The sequence below is a fragment of the Sciurus vulgaris genome (genome assembly GCF_902686455.1).
Source record: "Sciurus vulgaris genome assembly, chromosome: 2".
NCBI classification, from domain to species: domain Eukaryota; kingdom Metazoa; phylum Chordata; class Mammalia; order Rodentia; family Sciuridae; genus Sciurus; species Sciurus vulgaris.
This window is the reverse complement of record NC_136462.1, coordinates 100,399,130-100,423,570: the sequence shown is the minus strand read 5'-3', so window position 1 is coordinate 100,423,570 and position 24,441 is coordinate 100,399,130. Positions and strand designations below refer to the sequence as shown.

Here is a 24,441-nt window from a genome sequence, read left to right as displayed (position 1 = left end):
AGAAGGACCCTATGATGATAGCCTATAACCGTGCATATACATAAGTCAACAGCCTTCATAACTGCTGCATATATACACCCTCACTGTAGTCAGCACAGCAGAACAGAGGCCATGTGGTTTATTTCTTGATCCTCTAACAGTGTTTTGGAGAGTCATTTCCAGTCTCAGAAGGATTGCTATGAAAAGGAAATTGAAGCTCTGAACTTCAAAGTGGTGCATCTAAGTCAAGAAATCAACCACCTGCAAAAATTGTTTAGAGAAGAGAATGACATCAATGAAAGTATCCGTCATGAAGTTGCCAGGCTGACATCAGAAAACATGGTATCATCTCAGTCATGGGCCCTGGCTGTGGCCATTATCCTAGAGACAGTATTCATCAGTAGAGTAAAATTCAGTTCCTCGGCAGTTGAACAATGGAATTACACTACTCTTTTCTAGAAATAATAGTTTTATCAGAAAATAAAACTGTAAAATGACCCCGCCCTAGAGAGTAATTTGATTTGAGAGTAGGTTTGATCACCATATGCTGAGTTTAAATTCTGTGTATGCATGTGTCTCCTTAAATCTATGTATTTAAATCTAGTCTAAGCCCTAGGAAAGAAACCAAACAGTAAGGCAGAAGCTTAGTTCTTGAGAAAGGAGTGCGTTCAGTTCACGGTGTGTGTCTCACCTGTTCTAGGGCCTCCTCCTCGGTGATCCCCATTCCTACCCACAGCGTTTGTCCCATCCTTTCTTCTGATCCACACCTTCTGGCATGGAGAAATGCTTTCAGAATCTTGTCACTCAAATGGTCCTCCATGGCCACCACCCTGATGTTTTGGAGAGTTGATGGGACTTCTCAAAGGCTATCTAATCATATTTTCTCCACCCGCCTCCCATTTTCTCTGGTCACATTATTCTGTCACATGCCCCTATTACCAGCCAAATTGGCCTGCACCCCGACCAGTGCCTCAGCAGCCTCTGATGACCTCGATTTCTCCCCCCGCTCCCAATTGTTCTTGGCTTCCAGGACACTTCACTCTCCCAGGCTTCTCACACCACCTCAGTCTGCTCCTTCTCCACTTCTTTACTGTCTCCTCCTCTACCTGGGAGAGTTAGGAACTCCCAGGCATGCATCAACAGGTGAGCAGACAGGAGGGGGACCTGTAGAACAGCAATTAAGGATCTTCACATCTTCCTGTATTCCTTGGACGAAACTTTAATGAGGAATTTGCAGTGAGATCCAATTACACAACCAAGCAAGTATTCTTTCTTTATTCCAAAGTCACTGGTGTCTATACAAACTCAGACAACAGAAACAAGTTTTTAATCTGGCTGATGACTGAGCTGATGGACATTTTTAAAGAGATATGCAGGGCTGGGGAGATAGCTCAGTTGGTAGAGTGCTTGCCTTGCAAGCACAAGGCCCTGGGTTCAATCCCCAGCACTGCAAAACAACAACAACAACAACAACAACAACAACAACAAAAAACAAAACAAACAAAAAAAAAAACCCAAGATATACAGATAGAAAAGGATAAAGGATTGTGAAGCATAGTGGACAATTCCAGACCTACACTAACAGAGCAGCGTGTGGCCTGGAATTCAGAAGTAGCAGTGGAATGATTTGAAATGTTTTTTCCTCTTCCCAAATGAGGAGAGCAGGTCTCTGGGTCTGGACCAAAAAGGCTGCCTACAAGCTTCACATTGCCCCTCCCTCCACTCAGCACAAGATTCCCATACCCTGCTACAGTGCATGTCTGTCTCCCAGTGTAGATCTGAGCATACTGGAATTTCTTGAGACTACCATATAGGTCTTAAGGATAAATGAGAGAGGGGGTAGAGAGAAAGGAAGGAAAAGAAAGGAGGGAGAGAGGGAAAGAGGAAGAAAGGAAATCCAGCGGGGTATCTCAGCTGGCCCTCTTATACAATTACACGTTCCACGGTCTCAACACAGACAGTCTAGTTTGTTTCTGACATGGTAAAGTTCATAGATGAAGGTATTTTATCTAATGTTTATAATTCTTCTTTAAAGATGATCCCAGACTTTAAACAGCAAATTTCAGAGCTAGAGAAACAGAAGCAAGATCTTGAAATTCGTCTGAATGAACAAACTGAGAAAATGAAAGGTAAATGGAACCCTCATGAGGCTGCTTTTAGAAGGTGTTTTGGGTAGCTAGGGCCAGAAATGTCATTGCTTCCAGGGGTTTTAAGCTCTAATTCTTCCAAAACCAGGCAGGTAACTTTAAAGGTAGAAAGTGGGCAGGTGGAGGTACAGTAAAGGTCAGGGGGCATTTAAAGGGGACAGCTACCTCCAGGTGCCATTGATTTTTGCCAAGGGGGAATGTAGTCTCCAGTGTTGCTAGATATTCCTATTTTTAAATAAAATCTGGAAGTCTAGATTTTCACATGAAATACTACAACTTTTAAATAATGGTCTAACAAATTATTTCAAACACCATTCAGACCAAACAAAACCTAATATATGCCCGGATGCAGTTTAGAACCGCTAGTAACTGAAAATAATGCCAAACCCAAATCAGAATGCAGTGAGATAGCCCACCACAACACTGACAGCTCTTCTCACTACAGGAAAACTAGAAGTGTCTAATCAGTTAAATCGCCATCTAGAAGAGGAAGGAACACAAAGAAAGTAAGTGTTAACATGAATCAATCCTGGTGGTTTTCCATCTTTGGAAACACCAGCACTGTGAGATGATCAAACTGAGGCCAGAAGTCCCCCTATCTTTCCCAGGGTAGTAGAAGCCCAGAATGAAATACACACCAAAGTGAAAGAGAAGATGATGGATAAGATCCAAGAACTGCAGGAGGCCAGCGAGCACCTGAAGAAGCAATGTGAGACTGAAAGTGAAGTTGGGTGCGATTTTCGGCAGGAAGCTTCTCGTCTCACTTTGGAAAACAGGGTGAGAAGAATTCCAGTTGCTGAAAGGCACAGAGCACACAATTAACAGCTGTAGACCGAAAGTCCTTCCATCAAAGCAGCCTGTTTCCTTCTCAAAAGACAGGTGGTCTCTGAGGTACAGCCCACTGTCAGGGAGCCTCAGGGATTTCCCTCTGTACAGGGAGGAGGGAGGACAGGTGACACTATGCAGGACCCTGTTTCCTGAATGCTGTCCCTGGATGGCATTGTCTGAGATGAGGAGACCCTGGTCTCCAGCATATGGAGGACAAGGCTGATGTGTGAGTACTTTGCTGAGCAAAGTGTACCCTTCATGAAGCCCATACTTGTTCTGGGACCATGAATCACCTATAATTTTGAGTGATATTGTTCTTCTATGAAATGACCATGACAAAAGATGGAAGACTTTAAATTTTATAAATTTCTCTCCAAATTTTAAATGCCTCCTCCAAAATGAAATTTAGCAACCCTATTTCAATTCCCAGCTATTATTTTGAAATTGTACTAGTAGGTGAATCCCACAAGGTTCAGAAGTATGAAATAAGAGACAGGACCCTTTTCTGCAAGTCAGGACCCTCTCTGGCCTCTTCTGAAGTCAGGCTGGACATGCTCAGAGGCCCTTCTCCCTGCTGTCAAGGCCCCCATATGCTATCTCACCGGAAAACCTAGATAGGATAAAAGCACATCTTGCACTGTCACGTTTTAACTTAAGAGAGTAATTTCATCTGAACAGAGGAATGCCAGGAGTTTGACATTTAATAGAAAATAATAAATTCCAGTCAGTGGCACCTAAGGAATGGTTGTCCTTTTTGAGGCAAATACAACTTTATTTTTTTTAATTTTTATTGTACACAAATGGGATACATACTGTTTCTCTGTTTGTACATGAAGTAGAGGCATACCATTTGTGTAGCCATACTTTTACATAGGATAATAGTGTTTGATTCATTCTGTTATTGTTTCCTCTCCCCCACCCCTCCCACCCCTCTTTTCCCTCTATACAGTTCCTCTTTCTTCCATTCTTACCTCCTTCCCACCCCTCACTATGTGTCATCATCCACTGATCAGGGAGATCATTCCTCCTTTGGATTTTTGAGATTGGCTTATCTCACTTAGCATGATATTCTCCAATTTCATCCATTGAGGCAAGTACAACTTTCTTAGAGACTAGAATCCTCAAATCACACCAAAGAAGCAACTGTATGCTGTAGGCATATGTGAGGCTGCCCTACCTGGCAGGGGACGTGCAGGTCCCTTGTGAATGGATGGCTGGCTGCTGTGGAGCCTAAGGGAGAGGCTGAGCAGTGGTTTGTGTGCATGTTGTCCCCTATGGTCCTTCACCCACTAACCGTGAGCAGGTGTCTTCCCTGAGTTTAGTGGAATTTGCATGAATTCGTTCCTGATTTCCCAGGGGCACAGTAGGGTCCTGATCAGTGCCCTTCTTTGGAGTCCCCCACCCCTCATGTTTGGCCCTACTCCCAGACAGGAATAGGGGAGCCCTGGTTCTTCTGCGGTGCCCAGAACTAGAGAGTAGACACACCAGTGTGCTCATATCAACAAGCTATTTCTAAACTAATGAATGAGCCTGTGTGTTACAAATGATCCATTGAATATGAAACAAAAAATATAATTTCTGCATGCCATATTATGCAGGACCCTGTTTCCTGAATGCTGTCCCATATTAGGTGGAACATTTTTGCACGATGAAATTTGATCCATGTTACTTTCCTGGAGCTGTCATAAGAAGCCGCCACCAATGAGGTGCCATGAAAGAACAGAAATTTGGGGGCTGGGGATAGAGCTCAGTGGTAGAGTGCTTGCCTGAGCTGCTTAAAGCCCCGGATTCAATCCCCAGCACTGCCAGAAAAAAAAAAGAAAAAAGAAAGAAAGAAATCGATTCTCTCACAGTTATGGGGGCCAGCAGTCTGAAATCAGGGGCCATGTTCCCTCCTAGGTCTCTTGAGGAGAATCCTTCCCTGCCTCTCCCAGCACCCTGGTAGCTCCTGCCATTCCTTAGCGCATGGCAGCGTCACTTCAGCCTCTGCCTCTCTTCACACGGCCTTCTCTGTGGGCCCCTGTGTGTTCTTTTTTGTGAAAAGTACACTCTCATAGGATTTAGGGCCCAGCTTAACAGCATGACTTCATATGAATCCTTAGCTTAATTACAACTGTAAAGACCTGATTTTCAAATAAGGTCACATTGGCGGGGGAGGTTCTGGGTAGACACAAATTTTGAAAACACTGTTCAATACATTATATAATCCTTTAGTCAAATTCAAAATTAAAATTATGCATTAATTATTAGAGATCTAACTGTGCCAGTGAGAACATCATCTTAAGAAGATGCTCTCTACAGGAAATATTTCTAGGTATCTAGGACTCTAGCCAAATTCATCATGGGCAAGGCCACCTCCTTAAAAAGAAGGAGAGTCAAAACCAGGGCTCACGGGCTGGGGAGATAGCTCAGTTGGTAGAGTCCTTGCTTTGCATGCACAAGACCCTGGGTTTAATCTCCAGCAGCACAATTTAAAAAAAAGAAAAGAAAAGAGAGAAAGAAAGAAAGAAAGAAAGAAAGAAAGAAAGAAAGAAAGAAAGAAAGAAAGAAAGAAAGAAAGAAAGAGAGAGAAACAGAGTCTCACATCTCTGAACAGTTTCTCCAGCTTCAGACATCTGGAGGGCCCATTTTCCTATACTCCTATTCTAAAATTCTCTTTGATGGACAATTACCTAAGAGTAAGAGGAAAACAGACCAAGATATATGTGGTCTACCCATACAATAGGATGTCATTGAGCCACAGAAAGGTGTGAAATTCAGCTGCAAGCCACAGCACGGATGCGCCTTGAACACAGTAAGGTATATGAAAGAAGTCAGACATGAAATACCACAGAGTGTATAATTTTGTTTACATGAATTGTCTAGAATAGGCAAATCTATAGAGACAGGAAAAGAATTAGTGGTCACTGAGGAGACTGACTACTAAAGGTTATAGTTTTCTTTGGGAGACGATGAAAATGCCTGAAATTAGATAATGATAATGATAGCACAGCTCTGGCTACACTAAAAATCATTGGATGGTTTAAATGAGTGAATTGTAGTTCAATAAAGCTGTTGCCCCAAAACAGACGAGGGTGCTTCTTTAAACTAATGTCCTTGTTTCTTCTGGTTTCTGAAGGACCTTGAAGAAGAGTTAGACATGAAGGACAGAGTGATTAAAAAACTACAAGATCAAGTCAAGACTCTAACCAAGACGATTGAAAAAGGTAGGAAGGTGACACTCTCTTATTCTTTGTGCTTTCAGCTGAGGTCGACATGTGCTGAACAGGTATGTCCTACACGGCCCAAAGCTGACCAGACCTAAAGCAACGATTCTTAATGGGTTGCATGTGGGACTTAGTGGTGGGCTGAAGGAAAGGACTTTCGAGGCAGAAAGACAGCTCACCACTCCTCCGGTAATGCAAGATGTGCTCATGACATTGCAGCAGATGCCTTAGGACAAATACTTGTAACCTCTTCCTCCATTGGTGCACCCCTGGCCTTTAAAAATGAAACTACAGTTTTTAAGTTAATTGCTTTGAAATTCACCCTCTCTCCCGTCACCTATGTAGGATCAGTAATATCCTGATTTCTACTAGAAGAGAGGAGTAGAGAACCAAGAAGGCAGAGGTCCTGAGTACTGACTGAACTTCACCCTTAGAGGGTCCTCTGAGCCCCTGTGAGAAGAGTCTAAGCCTCTCCTCCCCTTTTCTGCTTCAGAGTCCCTGACCTCTGCCCGTCTTTGGCTCTCTCCTTTCATTTTTCACTCTTCTGTCCTTTATTCCTTTTCCTCTTCCTCTCAAATGTTCTTGCTCAGGTTGTATCTGCAACTGTCTGTTCCTTTTTCTCTATTCATTTCTTTTGTTTTGGGGACTGGGGCTTAAATTCAGGGGTGTTAACCACTAAGCCACATCCTCAGGACTTTTTAGTTTTTATTTTGAGACAAAGTCTCACTAAGTTGCTTTGGGTCTTGCTAAGTTGCTGAGGCTAGCCTCAAACTTGCAATCCTCCTGCCTCTGCCTCCCAAATCACTGGGATTATAGGCATGCATACCCACACCTGGCTTTATTAATTTCTTTGAAGTGCTTCTTTATTTTCATGTATTCAAATCTCACCTCAAATCTGAAATGTTCAAAACCAAACGGAGGCTCTTTCCCCTTCAATAACAAATGATATATGCTGGTCTACCCCAGGAGAGTACAGGGAGGTCTGTCCTTCCTACCCCTCAACCTGCCCCACTGTTGGAACAAATCAATGAATGAACTACCCTCTCAACCCAAGTACTACCAAAATCCACGTTCATCCTCACTTATTTTCCTTTGTCCCAGATCGTTTTTGCCTTTAACACTACTTCCTTTGCTTTTCTATCAGTTCCTCCAACTCAGCATGTCTAAATTTGAACTCATCTGCTTCCCTGCAACAAATTATACAATTACCCCCAAACTTAGAAACCTACAGCAAATAACATTTAACAACACAGTTCTGGGTCAGGAACCCAGGAGCAGTTTAGCCAGGTGCTTCTGACTTAGCTTTGGACTCTTAACCTTCAGCACTATATGATTAAAACTTTTGTGTTGTCAAGGCTGGAGATGTAGCTCAGTGGTAGAGAGCATGCTTAGTATGCATGAGGCCCTGGGTTCAATAACCAACATAAAAAAAAAAAAATTGTGTTGTGTTAAATCACCACCTTTGGAGTGACTCATCACAACAACCATAAAAAGTTAACTCGGTCCCCGTGGTCAGGACTGTGTAGTTTGGTAGTTTTCATGCCAAGAGTTTGCTGGCCGTTTCCTTCACCATGGCATCAACACCTTAATGACAGGCAACATCTTGGTTTCTTTCCTGTCCCTGCTGTGCTGGGATACAGCACAGCAGATGCTCATCTATCAGATGCTCATCAGATCCTTTGAGACCACTCCACCTTTTCAATAGCTGCTGAACTCGCTGATACATTCACAGACAGAAATCGCTACTGGGAGAAGTCTTCAGGATACAGTAAGGTTCCAGTATACCTGAAAGCCACAGAAGTTCACTTGCAGACCAGCCAGAACGGGGCAAAAGCCGATGGAGTGGTCTCATCAGGAAACCTGCGAGTATTGTTTTTGTGTATTTAGCTGATCGTTTGCCTCTGTCTGCAGCCAATGATGTGCACTTGTCCTCGGGACCCAAGGAGTACCTTGGAATGCTGGAATACAAGCGAGAAGACGAGGCCAAGCTCATTCAAAACCTCATTCTTGGTATTAAAACCTAGAACTCTGCTTTTCTTGCTTTCTCTTTGAAAACTCAAACATCAGTCAATGCCAAAGCCCTAGGCGGGGCAAGCCCCATCTCTTTCTCTCTTCCTTCATTGCTTCTTCCTCTGGCCTGCAGTTTCTCAGCCTCAGCACTACTAACCAGATACTCCTTGTTGGGGGAGAGGCAGACTGTGTGCTGTAGGATACTGAGCTGCATCCTTGACTTCTACCCACTAGAAGCCAGTAGCAACCCCTAGTCATGAAAATAAAAATCTCTCCAAACACTGTCCTCCTTTTTGGGCCTCAGCACAGGAGCCGTCATGGGCATCACCGTGGCTCTGCGCACAGTCTGACTTCTGCTGAGAAGTCAGGCATTGTGGTAGGAGTTGCCCAGTCATCCCAGTTACAGGAACGTCCCAGAGTACCTGAGGGTCTTAGAATCAATCTCCCACACTGTCTCCATCGTGGCCTTCCACATAGTTTTCCAGATGAAGGGAGAAAAGCTGCCTCCCTGCAGGCTGGTCCCAATATTTTTAAATAGAAAGTTAAGGTGTCACCTTACTTCCTCTGCCTCAGAATGACTCCTCAGAGCACAGAGCACCCCCCCTTCCCTTTCCTGCCCTCACAGCATGCACCAGTAGTGGCCTCTTCTTTGTTCCCATGGCTTAGTGCAGCGGAGAGAACCTTGTTTGCTTCCTTTTCTATGAAGCTTCTCTCTTCCCTTCGTCCCCACTTGGTCTCTGCCATTATCTTCTACCCAAGACCAGGCTAGACTCCTCTACACCGTTGTGTCCCTGGATTCCCTATTCAAGGTGGTCTCTTGTGATTGTTGAGCTCGAGACCATTTTCCATCCTCATCAAAGAGATTGAGGTGGGGATTATGATTCTGGGGCTCTTTTCTTCTCTTGGGGGTCGAAAATCCAGGGTATCCCCACCAAAGAAAATTACAACTTCTGTCTTTCATCTGGACTTTTAAAAAAAGAGAAAGTGCTTTGCAAATGAGAAGTGAGAGGAGCAGGGGGCACCCAGAGAGAGGACCCAGATGGAATTCCTCAAAGAGAAAAGAAACCCTTGCGTGTTCAGACACTGCATTAAGTGCAGAAAAATGAACAAAACCAATCCCCATAGCCAGAGGGTCCTCAGGAGGAGAGATGACCCATCAGCCCTGGTCCTCATTGGCTCTCTCTGCTCCAGACCTGAAGCCCCGTGGTGTGGTTGTGAACATGATCCCTGGACTGCCAGCTCACATCCTGTTCATGTGTGTACGCTACGCAGACTCTCTAAATGATGCCAACATGCTGAAGTCCCTAATGAACAGCACCATTAATGGCATCAAGCAGGTGGTTAAGGTAAGGAACCACTTTTGACATTGGCTCCCAGTTTGCACCAATGGGAATGACTGGATGCCCATTCTTTACCTACCCTTAGTGTCCAGTCTTGGGTGAGCCACATGAGTCCTCAAACCAGTTTGAGACCAACTAGTGAAAGAGGTCAAGCTGTTAGGGAAAGATAGTGGACAAGAATTTGTCAACAGACCTTAGAAGTGCTAAGTGTTGAGATGCATGCCTGCAATCCCAGTTACTCAGGAGACTGAGACAGGAGGATCACAAGTTTAGGCCGGCTTTGGCAACTGAAAGAGACCCTGTCTCAAAATAAAATAAATAAGGCTGGGGATGCAGCTCAGTGGTAGAGGTCTTGTCTAGAATGTATGAGGCCCCAAGTTCAATCCGAGCACCTCAAAACCTTACCAGTGAGACTACAACCTAGTAGCTACTACCCCATTACTTCTGTTCCCTTAGGGTGTGAGATTACCAGCTGTGAGGGTATGTGTAACAGTGTAGCAAGATGAATGATAAGGAATGGGAAGAAGTGAAAAATTACTCATCTCTTCCTTTGGCAATGATATACTTCTCCCTTCAAAAATCAGATTATGTACTGTTCTTCCCAGTCCAGAAATGAAGATGAGCTGTGTGTTTGTTAGGTTAGTGGCTTCATAAGGTTAAGGTACTGTGGCTATGAGACCCCTCCCAACCACCCACCCTCAAAGGTGAAATGCATGAAAGAAAATGAAGATTTTCCTCTGATCATAATGAGCCATCCATGTTGGAGGGAGGCTGTGCTCCACACAGTCCTGCAGGGACCCAGGTTCCTTCAACTTGCTGAATGCCAATCCCGAGGACATTGTCCTCATTGGAAAGACTGGACAACTAGACAACTGGCAGTGTGCTACTGGGTTGAAGGAAATCCACTATGGGACATAGATCCTGAGTGTGTAGTGCATGTATCAGAAGTTACTAAATTTCTCACAGTGTGACATGTAGGCAATACAAAAAGTGACAATAAAAAAAAGAACAGGGTTATGTGAAGACTAATGTAACAGTAAGGTGGAGTTCATTCTCAGTTTCCTTTCCAACTGCAACATAATCCTAAAACCATTCTTTGAGTTTACTGTTGCTCCCCCCTCCAAAACTCTTAAGTGATAAATGAGAAAATAATTGTAACTAAGAATCAAAGAGCTTTTTAAACAGACCTAGATCCTTGCTCACAGAGGTGGAAGCTCTACATAAAAAGACCTCCTAGGTAATACTTGGTTCAACCTGGAATCCTGGGATAGCCAGCCACCGAGCATGGATGGGGTTGTTGATAGAGCACAAAGCTGGACTTTATGCTGTGCTCAGTAAGAACATTCTATTAACCACAGTAAGTGGAGTTAGTACCAAATCTGTTTTCTCTCTTTCTAGGAAGTAACCATCTAGTTTTCAGTAAAAACTCTAAGTTACTGGGTTATTATAATACACTGGTTCACATGAAAAGAAAACAATAAAATATAGGTCCAATGTTTTTCATGTCTTCCAAAATAAGAAACACCAGTTGATAAAGATACATTTGAATATTTTAGTTGACAGAAGACCCACCTCACTTTTAGCAAAATATATTTTCTTAAAGAATTAAAATTTAATTACTCTAGCAAAAGGAAAGAATAAAAAAATAGATGTATGAGAGGTCAGAATATGGTCATTCTCCTCTTCCCCTCCAAGAAAAATTTGTACCAGAAGTTCATTTTTCACCTGGAGTTAGAGAAAATGAGCATTTGCTTTGTGCTATACACTTTATACTCGCTGTCTTCATACAAATCATTGGAATGTTGTTGGAAGGGGCTTCCTTAAATTGACATTTTCCTTGTTCCAGTTTCATAAATTGAGTTTTCTTAAAACAAGACAAACTCACATTATGTTCCAGCCATAGGTATACAATATTTATCTCGCCTTGATGCTCTGAAATGTTTAGCTAGATATTTATACACCAAAAGATGCATGGCATGAGAATTACAAAAGCCCTTTCTTGCCAGCATCTTCAGTCTCAAATTCTCCATGGACACCTCCTTCTGCCTTTGTCTGTGCCCAGGACCTGCCCTTGCCTCACTTCCAGTATATGGCACAACACAGCAGTGCTCACTTGGGCCAAATGCCCTCTTCGGCCACTGTTCCTTTACCTCCATCCTCCTGCCTGCCAAGGTGCTTCAACTAGGAGCCTCCACCAATTCTTCTTGTCACTTCTTGTAATCTGGAGTGATAAAGATTTAGCACCCCATAATTCGCTAACAGACTTCTAATAACTCCTCCACAGAATCCAATGGTGTTGCTTTGGTTTTTAGTCTCCCGAGCTTGACTGAAGTATTAGCACCATCTTCTCAAAATGCTCCTCCCTTATTTTCCAAATTACAGGATATTCCAAGTTTTCCTTGTACCTTGTGGAGGTCCTCTCTGCCACGTCCTGTGTGGAAGAGGAAAGGGTTTACTGCCAGAGGAGGATGTTGGCGATTTTTCTATTACTCAAAAAAAACTTATCTACTCAATAAATACACAAGAGCCAATACTATTCATATGAGAGGGGGCCGTGACGGGTCTGGCCATACCAGCTCTGACCTCTTACAACATGGAGTCACCCAACTGTCCTTTATTTATAATAGGTAAATGGGGCAAGGACTGGGAGGAGCTTCTTCTGTGATGGACAGGATAGGGTAGATTAGGGAAGCCATTCTCTTAGGGGGAAAATTCCAGAAGGAGACAGGGAACTACTGCCACACAGCGCCACATGCTTCCCAGCAGTTCCTAGAAGCCAGGATCTCTGCATCCCATGGCTCAACCTAGTCTGATTCTGCTAAATAAAGACGGCTTCCCACAGTACCTCTTTGATCATGATCACTGTGCCTCTGCCTCTTGCTCACTCCTCCTCTCCTTCCCCATGAGCAGGGGTATTCTCCACAACTTTCATCTCTCTACCCCTTGCATAAAGGGACAGATCCTTCTACCTCTCTCACAAAGTCTTCTCATCCACCCTGGTTCCCCATCATCTCTCTGTATCCTCTGAGCTTTTGCAGCACAGTCTACATCAATCATCTGGGCACTTGACCACCTATTTATCTGTGTCCTGCATCTATTTTATCTGTCCTCCCATTCAGAGTGTGAGACTGACATTTCTCATGCATTCTTGCAGTGCCAGCTGCAGGCTTCATAACTACAGGCATAATCTGTATAGAACTATGTTGCAAAACGCACCTACTATAGAAATATAAACTTTTATTATTATAGCATAAATTTAACCAAGGCTTTAGTGAATAAAAGAAAAAGTTAATTTTACTCAAAAGCCAACAACTAACCAAACAGATAAGATATGCCTGCTCTCGGCTCAGGCATACCAGTAATCACCAAGTACAGCAATATCTTTTCTTATTTTTTTTAAGGATCATATAGAAGACTTTGAGATGCTCTCCTTTTGGCTTTCCAATACCTGTCACTTCCTCAATTGCCTGAAGCAGTACAGTGGAGAAGAGGTAGGATGCTGGCCTGCTTTATGTCTGTGCTGATCTCTGGCCTTTGACCACCTCATGATCCAGAGTTCCAGGGAACTGGGACACTCATCTCCAGGGACAGCCTATGTTCCATCTGGCTTCTGGCTTCCCCATCACTCAGGAGACCAGCTGCACATCCCCTGTTAAACTCTTTGGAGTACACCATGGGCCATGTCCTTCTGGTTGGGACATTCCAAAGGTTTTGATACTATGGCTCCAAAATATAGCCTGTGGTCCAATGTGCTTGTGTCTTATGAACTATTCTGCTCGTTTTTCCACAATTTGTAAATAGATTTCCTTCACAATCCAACTCTGTTTCTAGGAGCTGATGCTATAAAGGAGTTCTTCAGTTTCAAGAACTCACAGAGAAAAACTTCATTGAATGGAAATAACAAAGTGACTATTAGGGTTTTTGTGGCTCTCTAAAATGGTTGCACTATTTTATAATCCCACCAGCAATGTCTGACACTTCCAATGTCTCCTACCTCCACCAATACTTAGTATTAACATTTTGTTATTTACTAATCCTCGTGAATATAAAACGATACACTTTTTCTTGAATTTTATTTGCTTGATTGCTAATGAAGTCAAGCATCATTTCAAGAACTTATTGGTAATTTGGGTTTCCCTTTAAATTGCCTCGTCACATACTTTCTCCATTTTTCTTAGGATTGATTTTTTTTCCTTATTGTTTCTAGGAAGTTCCTTCTCCAAGTTCAGACACACCTATTAGAGGGAATTAGGGCTTCAACATACAAATTTGGGGAAGACACAAACATTCCGTCCATAATATACATTTTAAAATATTTCAGATTGATCTATATCTTGTAATTGTAAGGCTGTTGCATCTAATGACCTCTGAACAGCAGTTTGCTTTCTAGGGAGCTTTGCAGTTTTTTTTCTATGAGCTTCTATGGAAGTTGTTTTCCTCTTAGTCCTAGGCTCCAGGGCACATGTTTTTAAGGAAGTTAGCAGTGCAGTGATGGTGTGACTGACAGATCATTAAGGAAGTCAGTGTCATTTTTCTTACAGAAAATAAATGTCACCCCAAACTTCAAGGACTCATTTGAAACAAAGCAGACATGAAGTTTTAAGGTGTACAAGTTATAGTAGATGCCAATTATAATATCATTAGTAATATCATTAAACAGTACTTTTAATTCCTTACATGTCTATTGTATTCTAATATTAATATGCTCAAAATTGCTTTCAGGAATTCATGAAGCATAACAGTCCAAATCAGAATAAGAATTGCTTGAACAATTTTGACCTTTCAGAATATAGACAGATTCTTAGTGATGTGGCCATACGAATATATCATCAGTTCATTATCGTAATGGAAAATAACATCCAACCAATAATAGGTAAGAAGAGAGTTGATGTGATAAATATATTTATAGTAACACTGAAACTTTTTTAAAATATAAACTTGGTGTTTGGAATGTTTATGAGTAACAACTTTTAAAATCAAGAAAACATAAATGCCCACTTTTTAGTTCTTCACTTGCTTAAAATGATTCCATACATAATAGTACACAGCTGGTAGTTTTCCTTCTATAAAGATGATCCATCCTGAAATAAAACACTTGGGAGCTTCTACAACTGATCTCTCTACTTCTTAGGTGGCTATTTCTGGAGCTCAGGTATTTCTGAAGTCCGAAAGTCCCATTTAGATTCTTGTATACTTTCCTCAGTTTTCTGGAACTAAAATACCTCGGGCCACTAGTTATTGCTAAACAGCTCTCCTTCCTCTGAGGTTAAGAGAAGGGCGGCCTCACGCCTGTAAGGAGCCACGCTCTGCGGGGAGGCGATCCATAGGTCCCCCAGCCCTGCTCAGCACCCCGATGCTCACAAATCCTTGGCTCTTGCTGCCTCTATCACAACTACATCCACCGACTCCTGTAGAAAATGTGCCATCTCCTTCATCAGACGCACGAGGGCAATGGGAAAGAGTCTGTGGCGTGCCCCTGCGTGAGAAGAGCTTCTATTTCTCCCTGTAGTGCCCGGCATGCTGGAGTATGAGAGTCTGCAGGGCATCTCCGGCCTAAAGCCCACCGGCTTCCGGAAGCGGTCATCCAGCATAGATGACACGGACGCCTACACGATGACCTCCATCCTGCAGCAGCTGAGCTATTTTTACACCACCATGTGCCAGAATGGCCTGGACCCGGAGCTCGTGAGGCAGGCAGTGAAGCAGCTGTTCTTCTTGATTGGGGCAGTCACCCTGAATAGCCTCTTCCTGCGCAAGGACATGTGCTCCTGCAGGAAAGGGATGCAGATAAGGTAAAGCCCATAAACCACCGCTAATCTGGGGAGGCTGGCCCGAAAGAGTGCTCACGAAGTGCAAACCACACATGCCTGCAGCATCGGACACCCAGGAGTGGTACTGTGTGCCAGCGCAGGGCTCTTAGAGCCTGGGAGATGTTGATGGTGGCACGCCCTTCTCCCCACACACCCTACCGTGCTCACTTGAAGCGCTGACCTAGTGGCTCTGACCTAGTAATTGTAGATTTTAAATTCTGGCCTTCTGGGATTATCATACACTCAACCAGTATTGGCCACTTCCTCTGGGAATAGAACTGTCAGGCAGAGAACACAAGGAACAGTGGAAAAGTCTATAGGATCCCCACCCTTGAAAAGCACAAAACAGCTAAATCACAACTCAATACGAACATGTAAGTCACAAGCAAGTGATGCAGGAAATGCTTCAGAGAAAAGAGATTATCATGGATGCAAAAGCTGAGGAAGCCAGACAGGTTGCACTGAGTGGTAAAGTTGGGGGAGAAGCACTTCCAGGCAAGGGAAGTGGACAAAGGGGTAATGGTGGAACTAAGGAGTAGATATTTATGATTCATATAATATATACAGGAAGTGAACACCTGTATGTAATTTGAGTGCTGGAGGTGGTGATGATGGTAAAGTGAGGGAAGGTGACAAAGTATTTTGAGCCTAGAAATAAATGTGAGGCATCCATCATATCTCTTTAGATTAGTGAAACTTGGAGTTGGACATCCCACAAACCTGGCTGACAAATTCCCATAACACCAGTTTGTAGCTTTCAGATATAAAGGGGTGTTCAGAAGGACTGGCCTTTGCAGATCTTTTTCTCTTCATTGAGAAAGTAGAGTTCTGTTTATTTCACAAGCTCCAAGAAGATGCCCTGTGGCCTCTGAAATAGGTTGCAGCCCTCTTTAAAGTCATAACCCTAAAACTGAAGACTGAGTGGGGACATAAGTGAAAGGAGACATGAGTGAGATGCATGACTCTGATCTTAGAACACCTTTGAGGACTGGCAAACTTCTGCCCCTGCAGGCGCTCGGTACTTTTATCTTTTCACCAGTTGAATGTTGCCACCAGAGAAGAAATGTCTTTACAGTGTTCACTTTTGAATAGCATGTGCATGTTAATGACTTGCATTCATTCATATATTTAAGCATCTGCCATAAACAAGGCATGCAAAAGATTTTTTGGGGAAAATATGAGCAACAAAATAAGAAAACATGAAAACAGGTAGAAAACAGAAACAATGAAAAGTATAAACAGTACACAGAATAGCTTGGAAATGGATTCTGCTTTCTGGTTGCCAGGACAGGAACTAGAAAATGTGGCTCAAGTAAATACCTTACTTACTAACCTGAGGAAATTTGGGGAGAATATAGAGGCATTGATTGGGTCTTAAAGGACAGGTAAGATTTTAACAGACCAAGAATTAGCTGAATGAGCACAGGCTGAAATGAAGGAAGACTAAAGGCAGAGAATGAAAAGCCCCCTTAGAACTGTGCACCCAGGGGTACTGGGAGACAGATCAAGAGACAGAGTGGAAGGCCAGGTGAGCCATGGATACTTTACCTTCTCAACAGCCACAGTAGATGTTTTCTTTTTCATAAGGATTTAAAATATGAGTTCATGAGACTATGCGGGTTATAGATTTCATCTTGGGTGAGTTTGGGTTGTTTGTTTTTGAGAAACTGGTCCATTTTTTCTAAATTGTTGAGTTTATTGCATAGAGTTGCTCAAAATATTTTTTATGCTTTTAATTTCCACAGGATTTGTAATGATGTGCCTTTTTGCATAACTGATGTCAGTAATCTGTGTCTTCTCTTTTTTTCCTTTATCAGTCTTGCTAAAGATTTGTCAATGTTATTTATCCAAGAACCAGTTTTTGATTTCACTGATTTTTCTTTATTTTTGTTTACCTGATTTCTGACATTATCTTCATTATTTCACTCATTCTGCTGACTCAATTATTTTGCTCTTCTTTTTCTAGTGTCTTAAAGTAGAAGCTTTGATGATTGAATTTGAGGCCTTTCTTCTATTCCCACATAAGCATTTAATGCTATTAATTTCCCTCTAAGCTCTACTTTCGCTCCAACCCACAGATTTTTGTATGTTTATGTTTTCGTCTTTGTTCAGTTCAAAATCTTTTCTAAACCTCTCTAAGGCTTTCTGTCTAACCCAAGGTGTCATGTGTGTTATTTAATCTCCAGGTGCTTGGAGACTTTCTTTTTATCTTTCTGTTATTGATGTTTAGTTTAACTTCATGATGGTCAGAGAACATGCTTTAGAAACAGAAATTAGAACCGTGGTTCCCAGGTACTAAGGGGAAGGAGTATGACACCAGAGTGACCAACCATGCCACTTTGCTCAGGACTTTCCCAGTTTTATTTCTAAATTTTTTAACAGTTAAGAAAAACATAATTTGTATGATTTCAATTCTTTTATATTAGTTAAAATTGCTTTTATGACCCAGAATATGGTCCATTTTTCTGAATGTTCTATGTTCAGTTGGAAAGAATGTGTACCATGGTTTTGGGTTGAATGTTCTGTAAATATCAAATCAACAATTTGTTGATGAGTAGGTTCAGTTCTGTATGTTTGCTGATATGTCTGCCAGTTCTGATAATTACTAACAGAAATGTTGAAGTCTTCAACTATACTTGTGAATTTGTTTATTTCTCCTTTTGATCTGTCTGTGTTTTCTTGTGGTATTTTGAAGCCCTTTGTTAGATACATACCTGTTAAGAATTGTTTTGTCTTCTTAGTGAGTTGACCTTCTATCATTCTGTTACATCCCTCTTTATCCCTCCCTAGTGATTTCCTCTTCCATGAAGTGTTTTTTATCTGAAATTACATAGCTACTCCAGATTTCTTTGTTTGGAATTTTCATAGTATATTTTTCCCATTTTAATCTACAAATATCTTCAAAGTGAGTTTCTCAGAGGCAGTGTGTATTAGGGTGTTGGGATACTTTTTAAAATCCAATATGACAATCTGTGCTTCTTAAATTGGATATTTAGACCATCTTCATTTATGTAATTATTTATATATTTAGATTCAGGTTTACCATCTCATTATTTTCTATTTGTTCCTTGTGTTTTTTTGTTGGTTTTGGTTTTGGTGCTATAAATTAAACCCAGGGGCACTTTACCACAGAGATACAACCCCAGCCCTTTTTTATGCTTTATTTTGAGACAGAGTCTCCCTTAGTTGCTAAGGGCCTCATTAAATGCTGAGGCTGACCTTAAACTTGCGATCCTCCTGCCCCAGCCTTCCAAGTCACTAGGATTACAGGTGTGTGCCTCCACTCCCAGCATCCTTCTGTTCTTTGTGTTGTTTGTTTCTCCGATTTTCTTTTTCTGCCTTTGGTGTCATTTGAACATCTTTTAGTATCCCTTTTAATTTACCTATTGCATTTTTACCATATCTCTTTAAAGCATTTTTAAGAAAAACATAATTTGTATGATTTCAATTCTTTTTAGTTAGAATCAATCTTACAATGTCAAGTGAACTATGAAAATCTTACATAAGCCCCTTTATGCTCCCTACTTTATGTTGTAGTTGTCTCATGGATGATGATGATGACGATGATGATGATGAACTAAAGATAAAAGCAGGATATTTCCTGCCCCCTCTCTCTCAGCACTGGCAATTCCTTTTCAGCTCCCTCCTAGAGCTTCTTATTGTTAATGCCCACTATTTTGAACCCAGGGCATTGTGCTTGCTAGGCAAACACTCTACCAACTGAGCTATATCTCCAGCCCCCTAATGCCCACTTTTGAGTTTCAGGCTGCATTGAGTTTAAGCCAGTGACTAGCAGAGGGGAAAAACTGATAAACTCACTGTCAATTTGGGTGAAGTGTTTTAAATTTTGGTCATCTTCCCCAACACACCTGCTACTTTTTAACCTTTCAGAGTCCTTAGCTGCCCCATGCAGTCTGTCCAGTTTATACCCCATTCAGTGGGAGAGAGAGGGTGGAATATGCTCAGTCCCTCTCCCCAGGAACCAGAACCACATACACATTCACAGGTGGGAGGATTAGCATGCTCAGAGTTCAGATTTAGAAAGGATTATGGCAGGATTGAATAGGGTGGATTGGAAGGGGGGAGATGGGAAGTCCATTAGGAACCTTTTGCAACAAAAACTGCAAATCATAAGAACTCAAACTAGTTCTTTGGGACATTGCAAAAAGGGCGTGGGTGGGGGAACCAGTGCACTCATTCCATCTCTATGGGGCACATTAACTCAGTATTACTGCCCCAGTTCATAATTGGAGAGAAGACCCACCTGGGGAGTTGCCAGCCTAGAAGGCCAGAGCTGGAACTGACCTTAGAGATCACTTAAATCAACTGAGATCAGCCTACAGGATCATCTAATTGATGTCCAATACTCAAAATTTTTTTAAAAAACATTTTCATTGATATTACATGCTGTAGTGCTCATATAAGTTAAAGTGCATGTAGTTCAGTTGTTTGGGTGTATTTACAGAGCTGTGCAACCATCACCATAATGTAATTTTAGAATATTTTCATCACCCCAAAAAGAAATCATAAACACATCAGCATCCACTCTTAACACCAACCACATTCCACCCCACCCCAACACACTACCCACCAACCTAGGCAGCCACAAATATATTTTCCTTCTGTACATATTTTGTGTATTTTTAAACATTTTAAAATCAATGAAATAAAAAAATATATTGTCACTGTGTTTGACTTCTTTCACTTAAGAGGAAATTCATCCGTGGAGCAGATATCAACACCTAAAATTTTTTTTCTTACTGAAAATTATCTCTTTGTGTTGGATATACTACCATTTGTTTACCCATTCATCAACTGATAGATGACATTTGGGTTGTTTTCCACATTTTTAGGGCCATCTGATGGCCCATACTGCCATTAAGAACATTTGTATACAAGGTTTTTTTTGTGGATATGTTTTCAGTCCTCTTGAGTTATACCTACAATTGGAATTGCTGGTTATGTTAGCTTTTTGTCACTATAACAAATACCTATGCTAATCAACTTATAAAGAGTAAAGGTTTATTTTGGCTCATAATTGTTGAGATTTCAGTCCACAGATAGGCAAATCTATTGCTTTTGGGCCTGTGGCAAGGCAGTATATCATGGTAAGGAGTGCATGGTGGTCAGAAAACAAAGAGAGAAGAAGGGGCCAGGATCCCAGGATCCCCTTCAAGAACATGCCCCCAGTGACCTGATTTTCTCCCATTGGGCCCCACCTCTTAAAGGTTTCACCACCTTCTAGTAGCACCATGGGCTAGAGAACAAGCCTTCAACGCATGGGCCTTTGGAGGACATCCAAGATCCAAACTATAGCACTGAGTCATATGGTAACTCTGTTTAATTTCCAGAAACTACAAAATTACTTTCCACAGCAGTTGAATAATTTTACATTCCCATTAGCAGTGTATGAAGGTTTTCCACACTTTCATCATACCAAGAGAATTTGATGAATTCCTAATCTCAAGCAGTGATTGCTAGCACTAAAATCGGTGCCTCTTACCTCATAATCCTGTAATAATTAGTGACAGAAACGAGAATGAAAACCCCCGTTGACCAAAAGCAAGTCTCCAACCACATGAAACTTTTTGGCCAATGCCGGAAGAAAGGTCAATGTTTTATCCCTGCATAAGTCTTCTCTTCAAATATTGCTGTTTTGGTCCTCTCATAGATTTTCAAAAATCAACTTTGAAAATGACTGTAGTCATTATTCTTTACTCAGTTTTTCCCTCAAGAACATAGCTATTCCAGCCCCTTTCCTCTGACCACCATGACCCTTAGAATCATGGATCCAGAGAGTTGTAATCTCATCCATCCGCTCCTGTTACAGATGAGACTGCCGGACCTGGCTCCTAAGATCTCTGTAAACTGTGTGGGACACACTGGGGGATTTGGCATCCTTCCCTGAAGTGTTCTCTGCTCCTCTGACTTTCACTCCAGGTGCAACATCAGCTACTTAGAAGAATGGCTTAAGGATAAGAATTTGCAGAACAGCTTAGCCAAGGAAACTTTGGAGCCCCTCTCTCAGGCAGCCTGGTTGCTCCAGGTCAAGAAGACCACAGACAGCGATGCCAAGGAGATCTATGAACGCTGCACCTCATTGTCAGCTGTGCAGGTGACCAGGCTTGCCTAGTGCCTCCCCGGATCTTCCAGGACAGATCCATGTAATTCCCATGGCTTTTCCTGGTTCAGTCAGCTGTGTTGCACTGGACTTTGTATTCACACAGCATACTTATCTCCCATGGCCCATGCTTTTACCTAATAAGCATATATTTGATACTAACTCTAGGCCTCAAAACACAAACATGTATGTGATACTTCTTTGATCATTAAACTCATACATGTGCATGTGTGAAGGGTGCACACGTGGGAAGTAGGGAGGTTGGAAGCGGGTTCCTTTGCTGTCATCTAATTATGTGATTTGTCTTTGTTGCCTTCTATACCCTTCTCCCCTTGTTTTCTCTTCCCTTGGAAATAGAAAACACATGATTCCTTAGCCAAATCACAGTAGAAAAGAACCAACTGTGGTTCTCAAACTTCCATGACTGTTATTACATGGCCAGAGTTGTTGTCTCTCATGGTCTAATGCCATGTTATGTGATGTTTGCAGATCATAAAGATCCTTAATTCATACACACCTATAGATGACTTCGAGAAAAGAGTGACTCCATCCTTTGTTCGCAAAGTACAGGTGAGATTCTTCAGGAAGTGCCTTTTAATTTTACCTTCTAAGTATGATATAACACACTGATACATAATTAATTTGAAATTCAAGATTAAAGTACAGTTACCATACATGCAAATGAAAGACACCCAGCTCAAAGGCAGTAGGAATTTTCCCAGCTTTCCGAATCCATTTTAGTGTTCATGGGAAGGGAATGAAAACACCCAAACTGGGTCTGAGCTGCTGTGATTGATCCTTCAGCAGATCTTGTTTCTGATCAGTCTCAGAATACAGTGCAGATGGGCAGAGCTAGATAGAAGCAGGGATCTGCATATCCAGTTTTCTCATGTAATCCCTAAAGTTTCTCTCCCAGTGAACGAAGACAACAGTTCCCCAAGTTTGGTTCCAAGGTTCTGCCCCCACCTTTCTCTCCTTTTTTCTTCTCTAACTTCTGCATATGAGAGAAAACATGGTCCTTGACCTTCTGATTTTTACTTATTTTGTTTAATATAATGGTCTCTAGTTCCATGCATTTTCCTGCAAATGACATAATTTCATTTTCTTTATGAAATTCTGAATAAAACTCTATTGAGTATATGTACCAACTGTCTTTATCTCTTCATCCACTGATGGACACCTAGGCTGCTTCCATAGTTTGCTGTTGTGAATTGTGCTGCGATAAACATGGGTATGGGTATGCATGTATCACCCTGGTATGATGACTTTAATTATTTAGGATAATCACTGAGGAGCAGTATTGCTGGGTCATATGGTGATCATGCCTAGTCTTTTGAAAAACCTTCATATGATTTCCACTGTGGTTGTACTAATTTATAGTCCACCAACAGCGTAAGTGTTCCTTTTTCTCCACATCCTCCACATCCTTTCCATAATTTGTTGATGACTGCCATTCTGACTGGGGTAAGGAGTCCTCATGATTTTTAAGAATATAAAGCAGTCTCAAAACCAAAAGTTTGCACTTAGACTTATGCCATGAGAATACACAGGAATAGAAAACAGATTAGAAAACAGAAATAGAAAACAGTCCATTCTGTGGGAGATTCAGTTCTGGAGCAAAACAGAGCAAGTAAGGATTCGTGAGAGCTGGGCAGACCTTTCTCCTAGGAGCTGAGCTACTGAACGGTGTGAGATACCAGGATGTAAACAGGAGTTCTCCCTTGTAGCTGGAGCTGTTGGGTTTTCTTTGCTCTTGACTTCCAGGTAGCAGTTAATCTGAATGAACTGGTTTCCATTCTCACTTTTCCTCTGGTTCTGATTTCAGGCACTTCTGAATAGCCGGGAGGATTCATCACAGCTGATGTTGGATACCAAATACCTCTTTCAAGTCACATTTCCTTTTACTGCCTCTCCACATGCTCTGGAAATGATTCAGATCCCCAGCAGTTTCAAGCTAGGCTTTCTCAATAGATTATAGGGGGAGAAAAGGTCAATGCATCGTTCCCTCCAAGCGTGAGTGAAGGCTTATTCCCTGAATTGGAAATGCCCTGAATGTGATTTCAGGAAGAAAAGAATGTTCTTCCCAAGAGGCCACAGCTCTCACTCGTGGTGGTGCTGCTGCTGCTGTAATTTTGTAAGAGTCAACACACGCCAGCTTGGTTGGAAAGACCCCATCTCACTTCAGAATCTCAGTCGGCTTTTACTGGAATTCCTGGAAGGATCATATTTTCTTTTTTTTTTTTATTTTTTTATTTTTTTTTATTGTACACAAATGGGATACATGTTGTTTCTCTGTGCATGCAGTAAAGGCATACCATTTGTGTAATCATACATTTACATAGGGTAATGTTGTTTGATTCATTCTGTTACTTTTTCCTTTCCCCCCACCCCCATATTTTCTTCCAGATACCTTTGATCTAATCTGTCTTGTGACAGGGCTTCACCCTAGGGAGTGAGATCTGGGGGCCAGTGGCTTCCAACACTTTTGAGGTTCCTGTGAAGCTCCTTAAGAAGCCATGAGTGGGTTCTATGGCTGTGTCTTCTAGGAAATAGTCTCACTTGACTACCAGACCCACCCAAAGTTCCCTTGCCCCATGCCTGCTGGGGCACGGGGGTGGGGGACAGGTTCAATGACTTTTTAAAAAGTTTTACTATAAAACATCCCAATATAAAAAATATATGTATTTCTTACTTCGGACTCCTCTAATTTTTAAGAGAATATTCAATCTCAAATTAACCATAAGAAGTATTTTATGTACATATCTATTTAAAACAAATATATTATCAAGCCTTAATTGCTGTGCCATTTACCATATTCTCTGAAAGAACATTTCTTTAAATTGTATCTGCCAACACATTTGCCATACTTTTTCATTGTTTAATATTTTTATGCAATAACTTTTAAAACCAAGTTTAAAAAGGCAAACTAAGTGGTTTTTTTCCTACCTAATCAGCATCCCAATATATATTTAAATTTTCTCACAAAAGTAATTTAAGATG

General features: G+C 41.7%; 1 protein-coding gene across 1 annotated transcript in view; it reads left to right on the top strand.

Annotated features, from left to right (window-relative positions):
* MYO5C (myosin VC) overlaps positions 1-23,668 on the top strand; it is a 100,081-nt gene extending 76,413 nt beyond the window's left edge. Inside the window, exons 29-41 of the mRNA XM_079129877.1 lie at positions 141-321; positions 2,015-2,108; positions 2,572-2,632; positions 2,735-2,903; positions 6,073-6,160; positions 8,072-8,170; positions 9,362-9,516; positions 12,912-13,001; positions 14,233-14,383; positions 15,020-15,302; positions 21,261-21,435; positions 21,931-22,011; positions 23,267-23,668. Of these exons, the coding sequence (XP_078986003.1) occupies positions 141-321; positions 2,015-2,108; positions 2,572-2,632; positions 2,735-2,903; positions 6,073-6,160; positions 8,072-8,170; positions 9,362-9,516; positions 12,912-13,001; positions 14,233-14,383; positions 15,020-15,302; positions 21,261-21,435; positions 21,931-22,011; positions 23,267-23,419 (1,780 nt within the window). The 3' untranslated portion in view covers positions 23,420-23,668. The remainder of the gene's footprint in view (positions 1-140; positions 322-2,014; positions 2,109-2,571; positions 2,633-2,734; positions 2,904-6,072; positions 6,161-8,071; positions 8,171-9,361; positions 9,517-12,911; positions 13,002-14,232; positions 14,384-15,019; positions 15,303-21,260; positions 21,436-21,930; positions 22,012-23,266) is intronic.
* Positions 23,669-24,441: the final 773 nt, after the last annotated feature.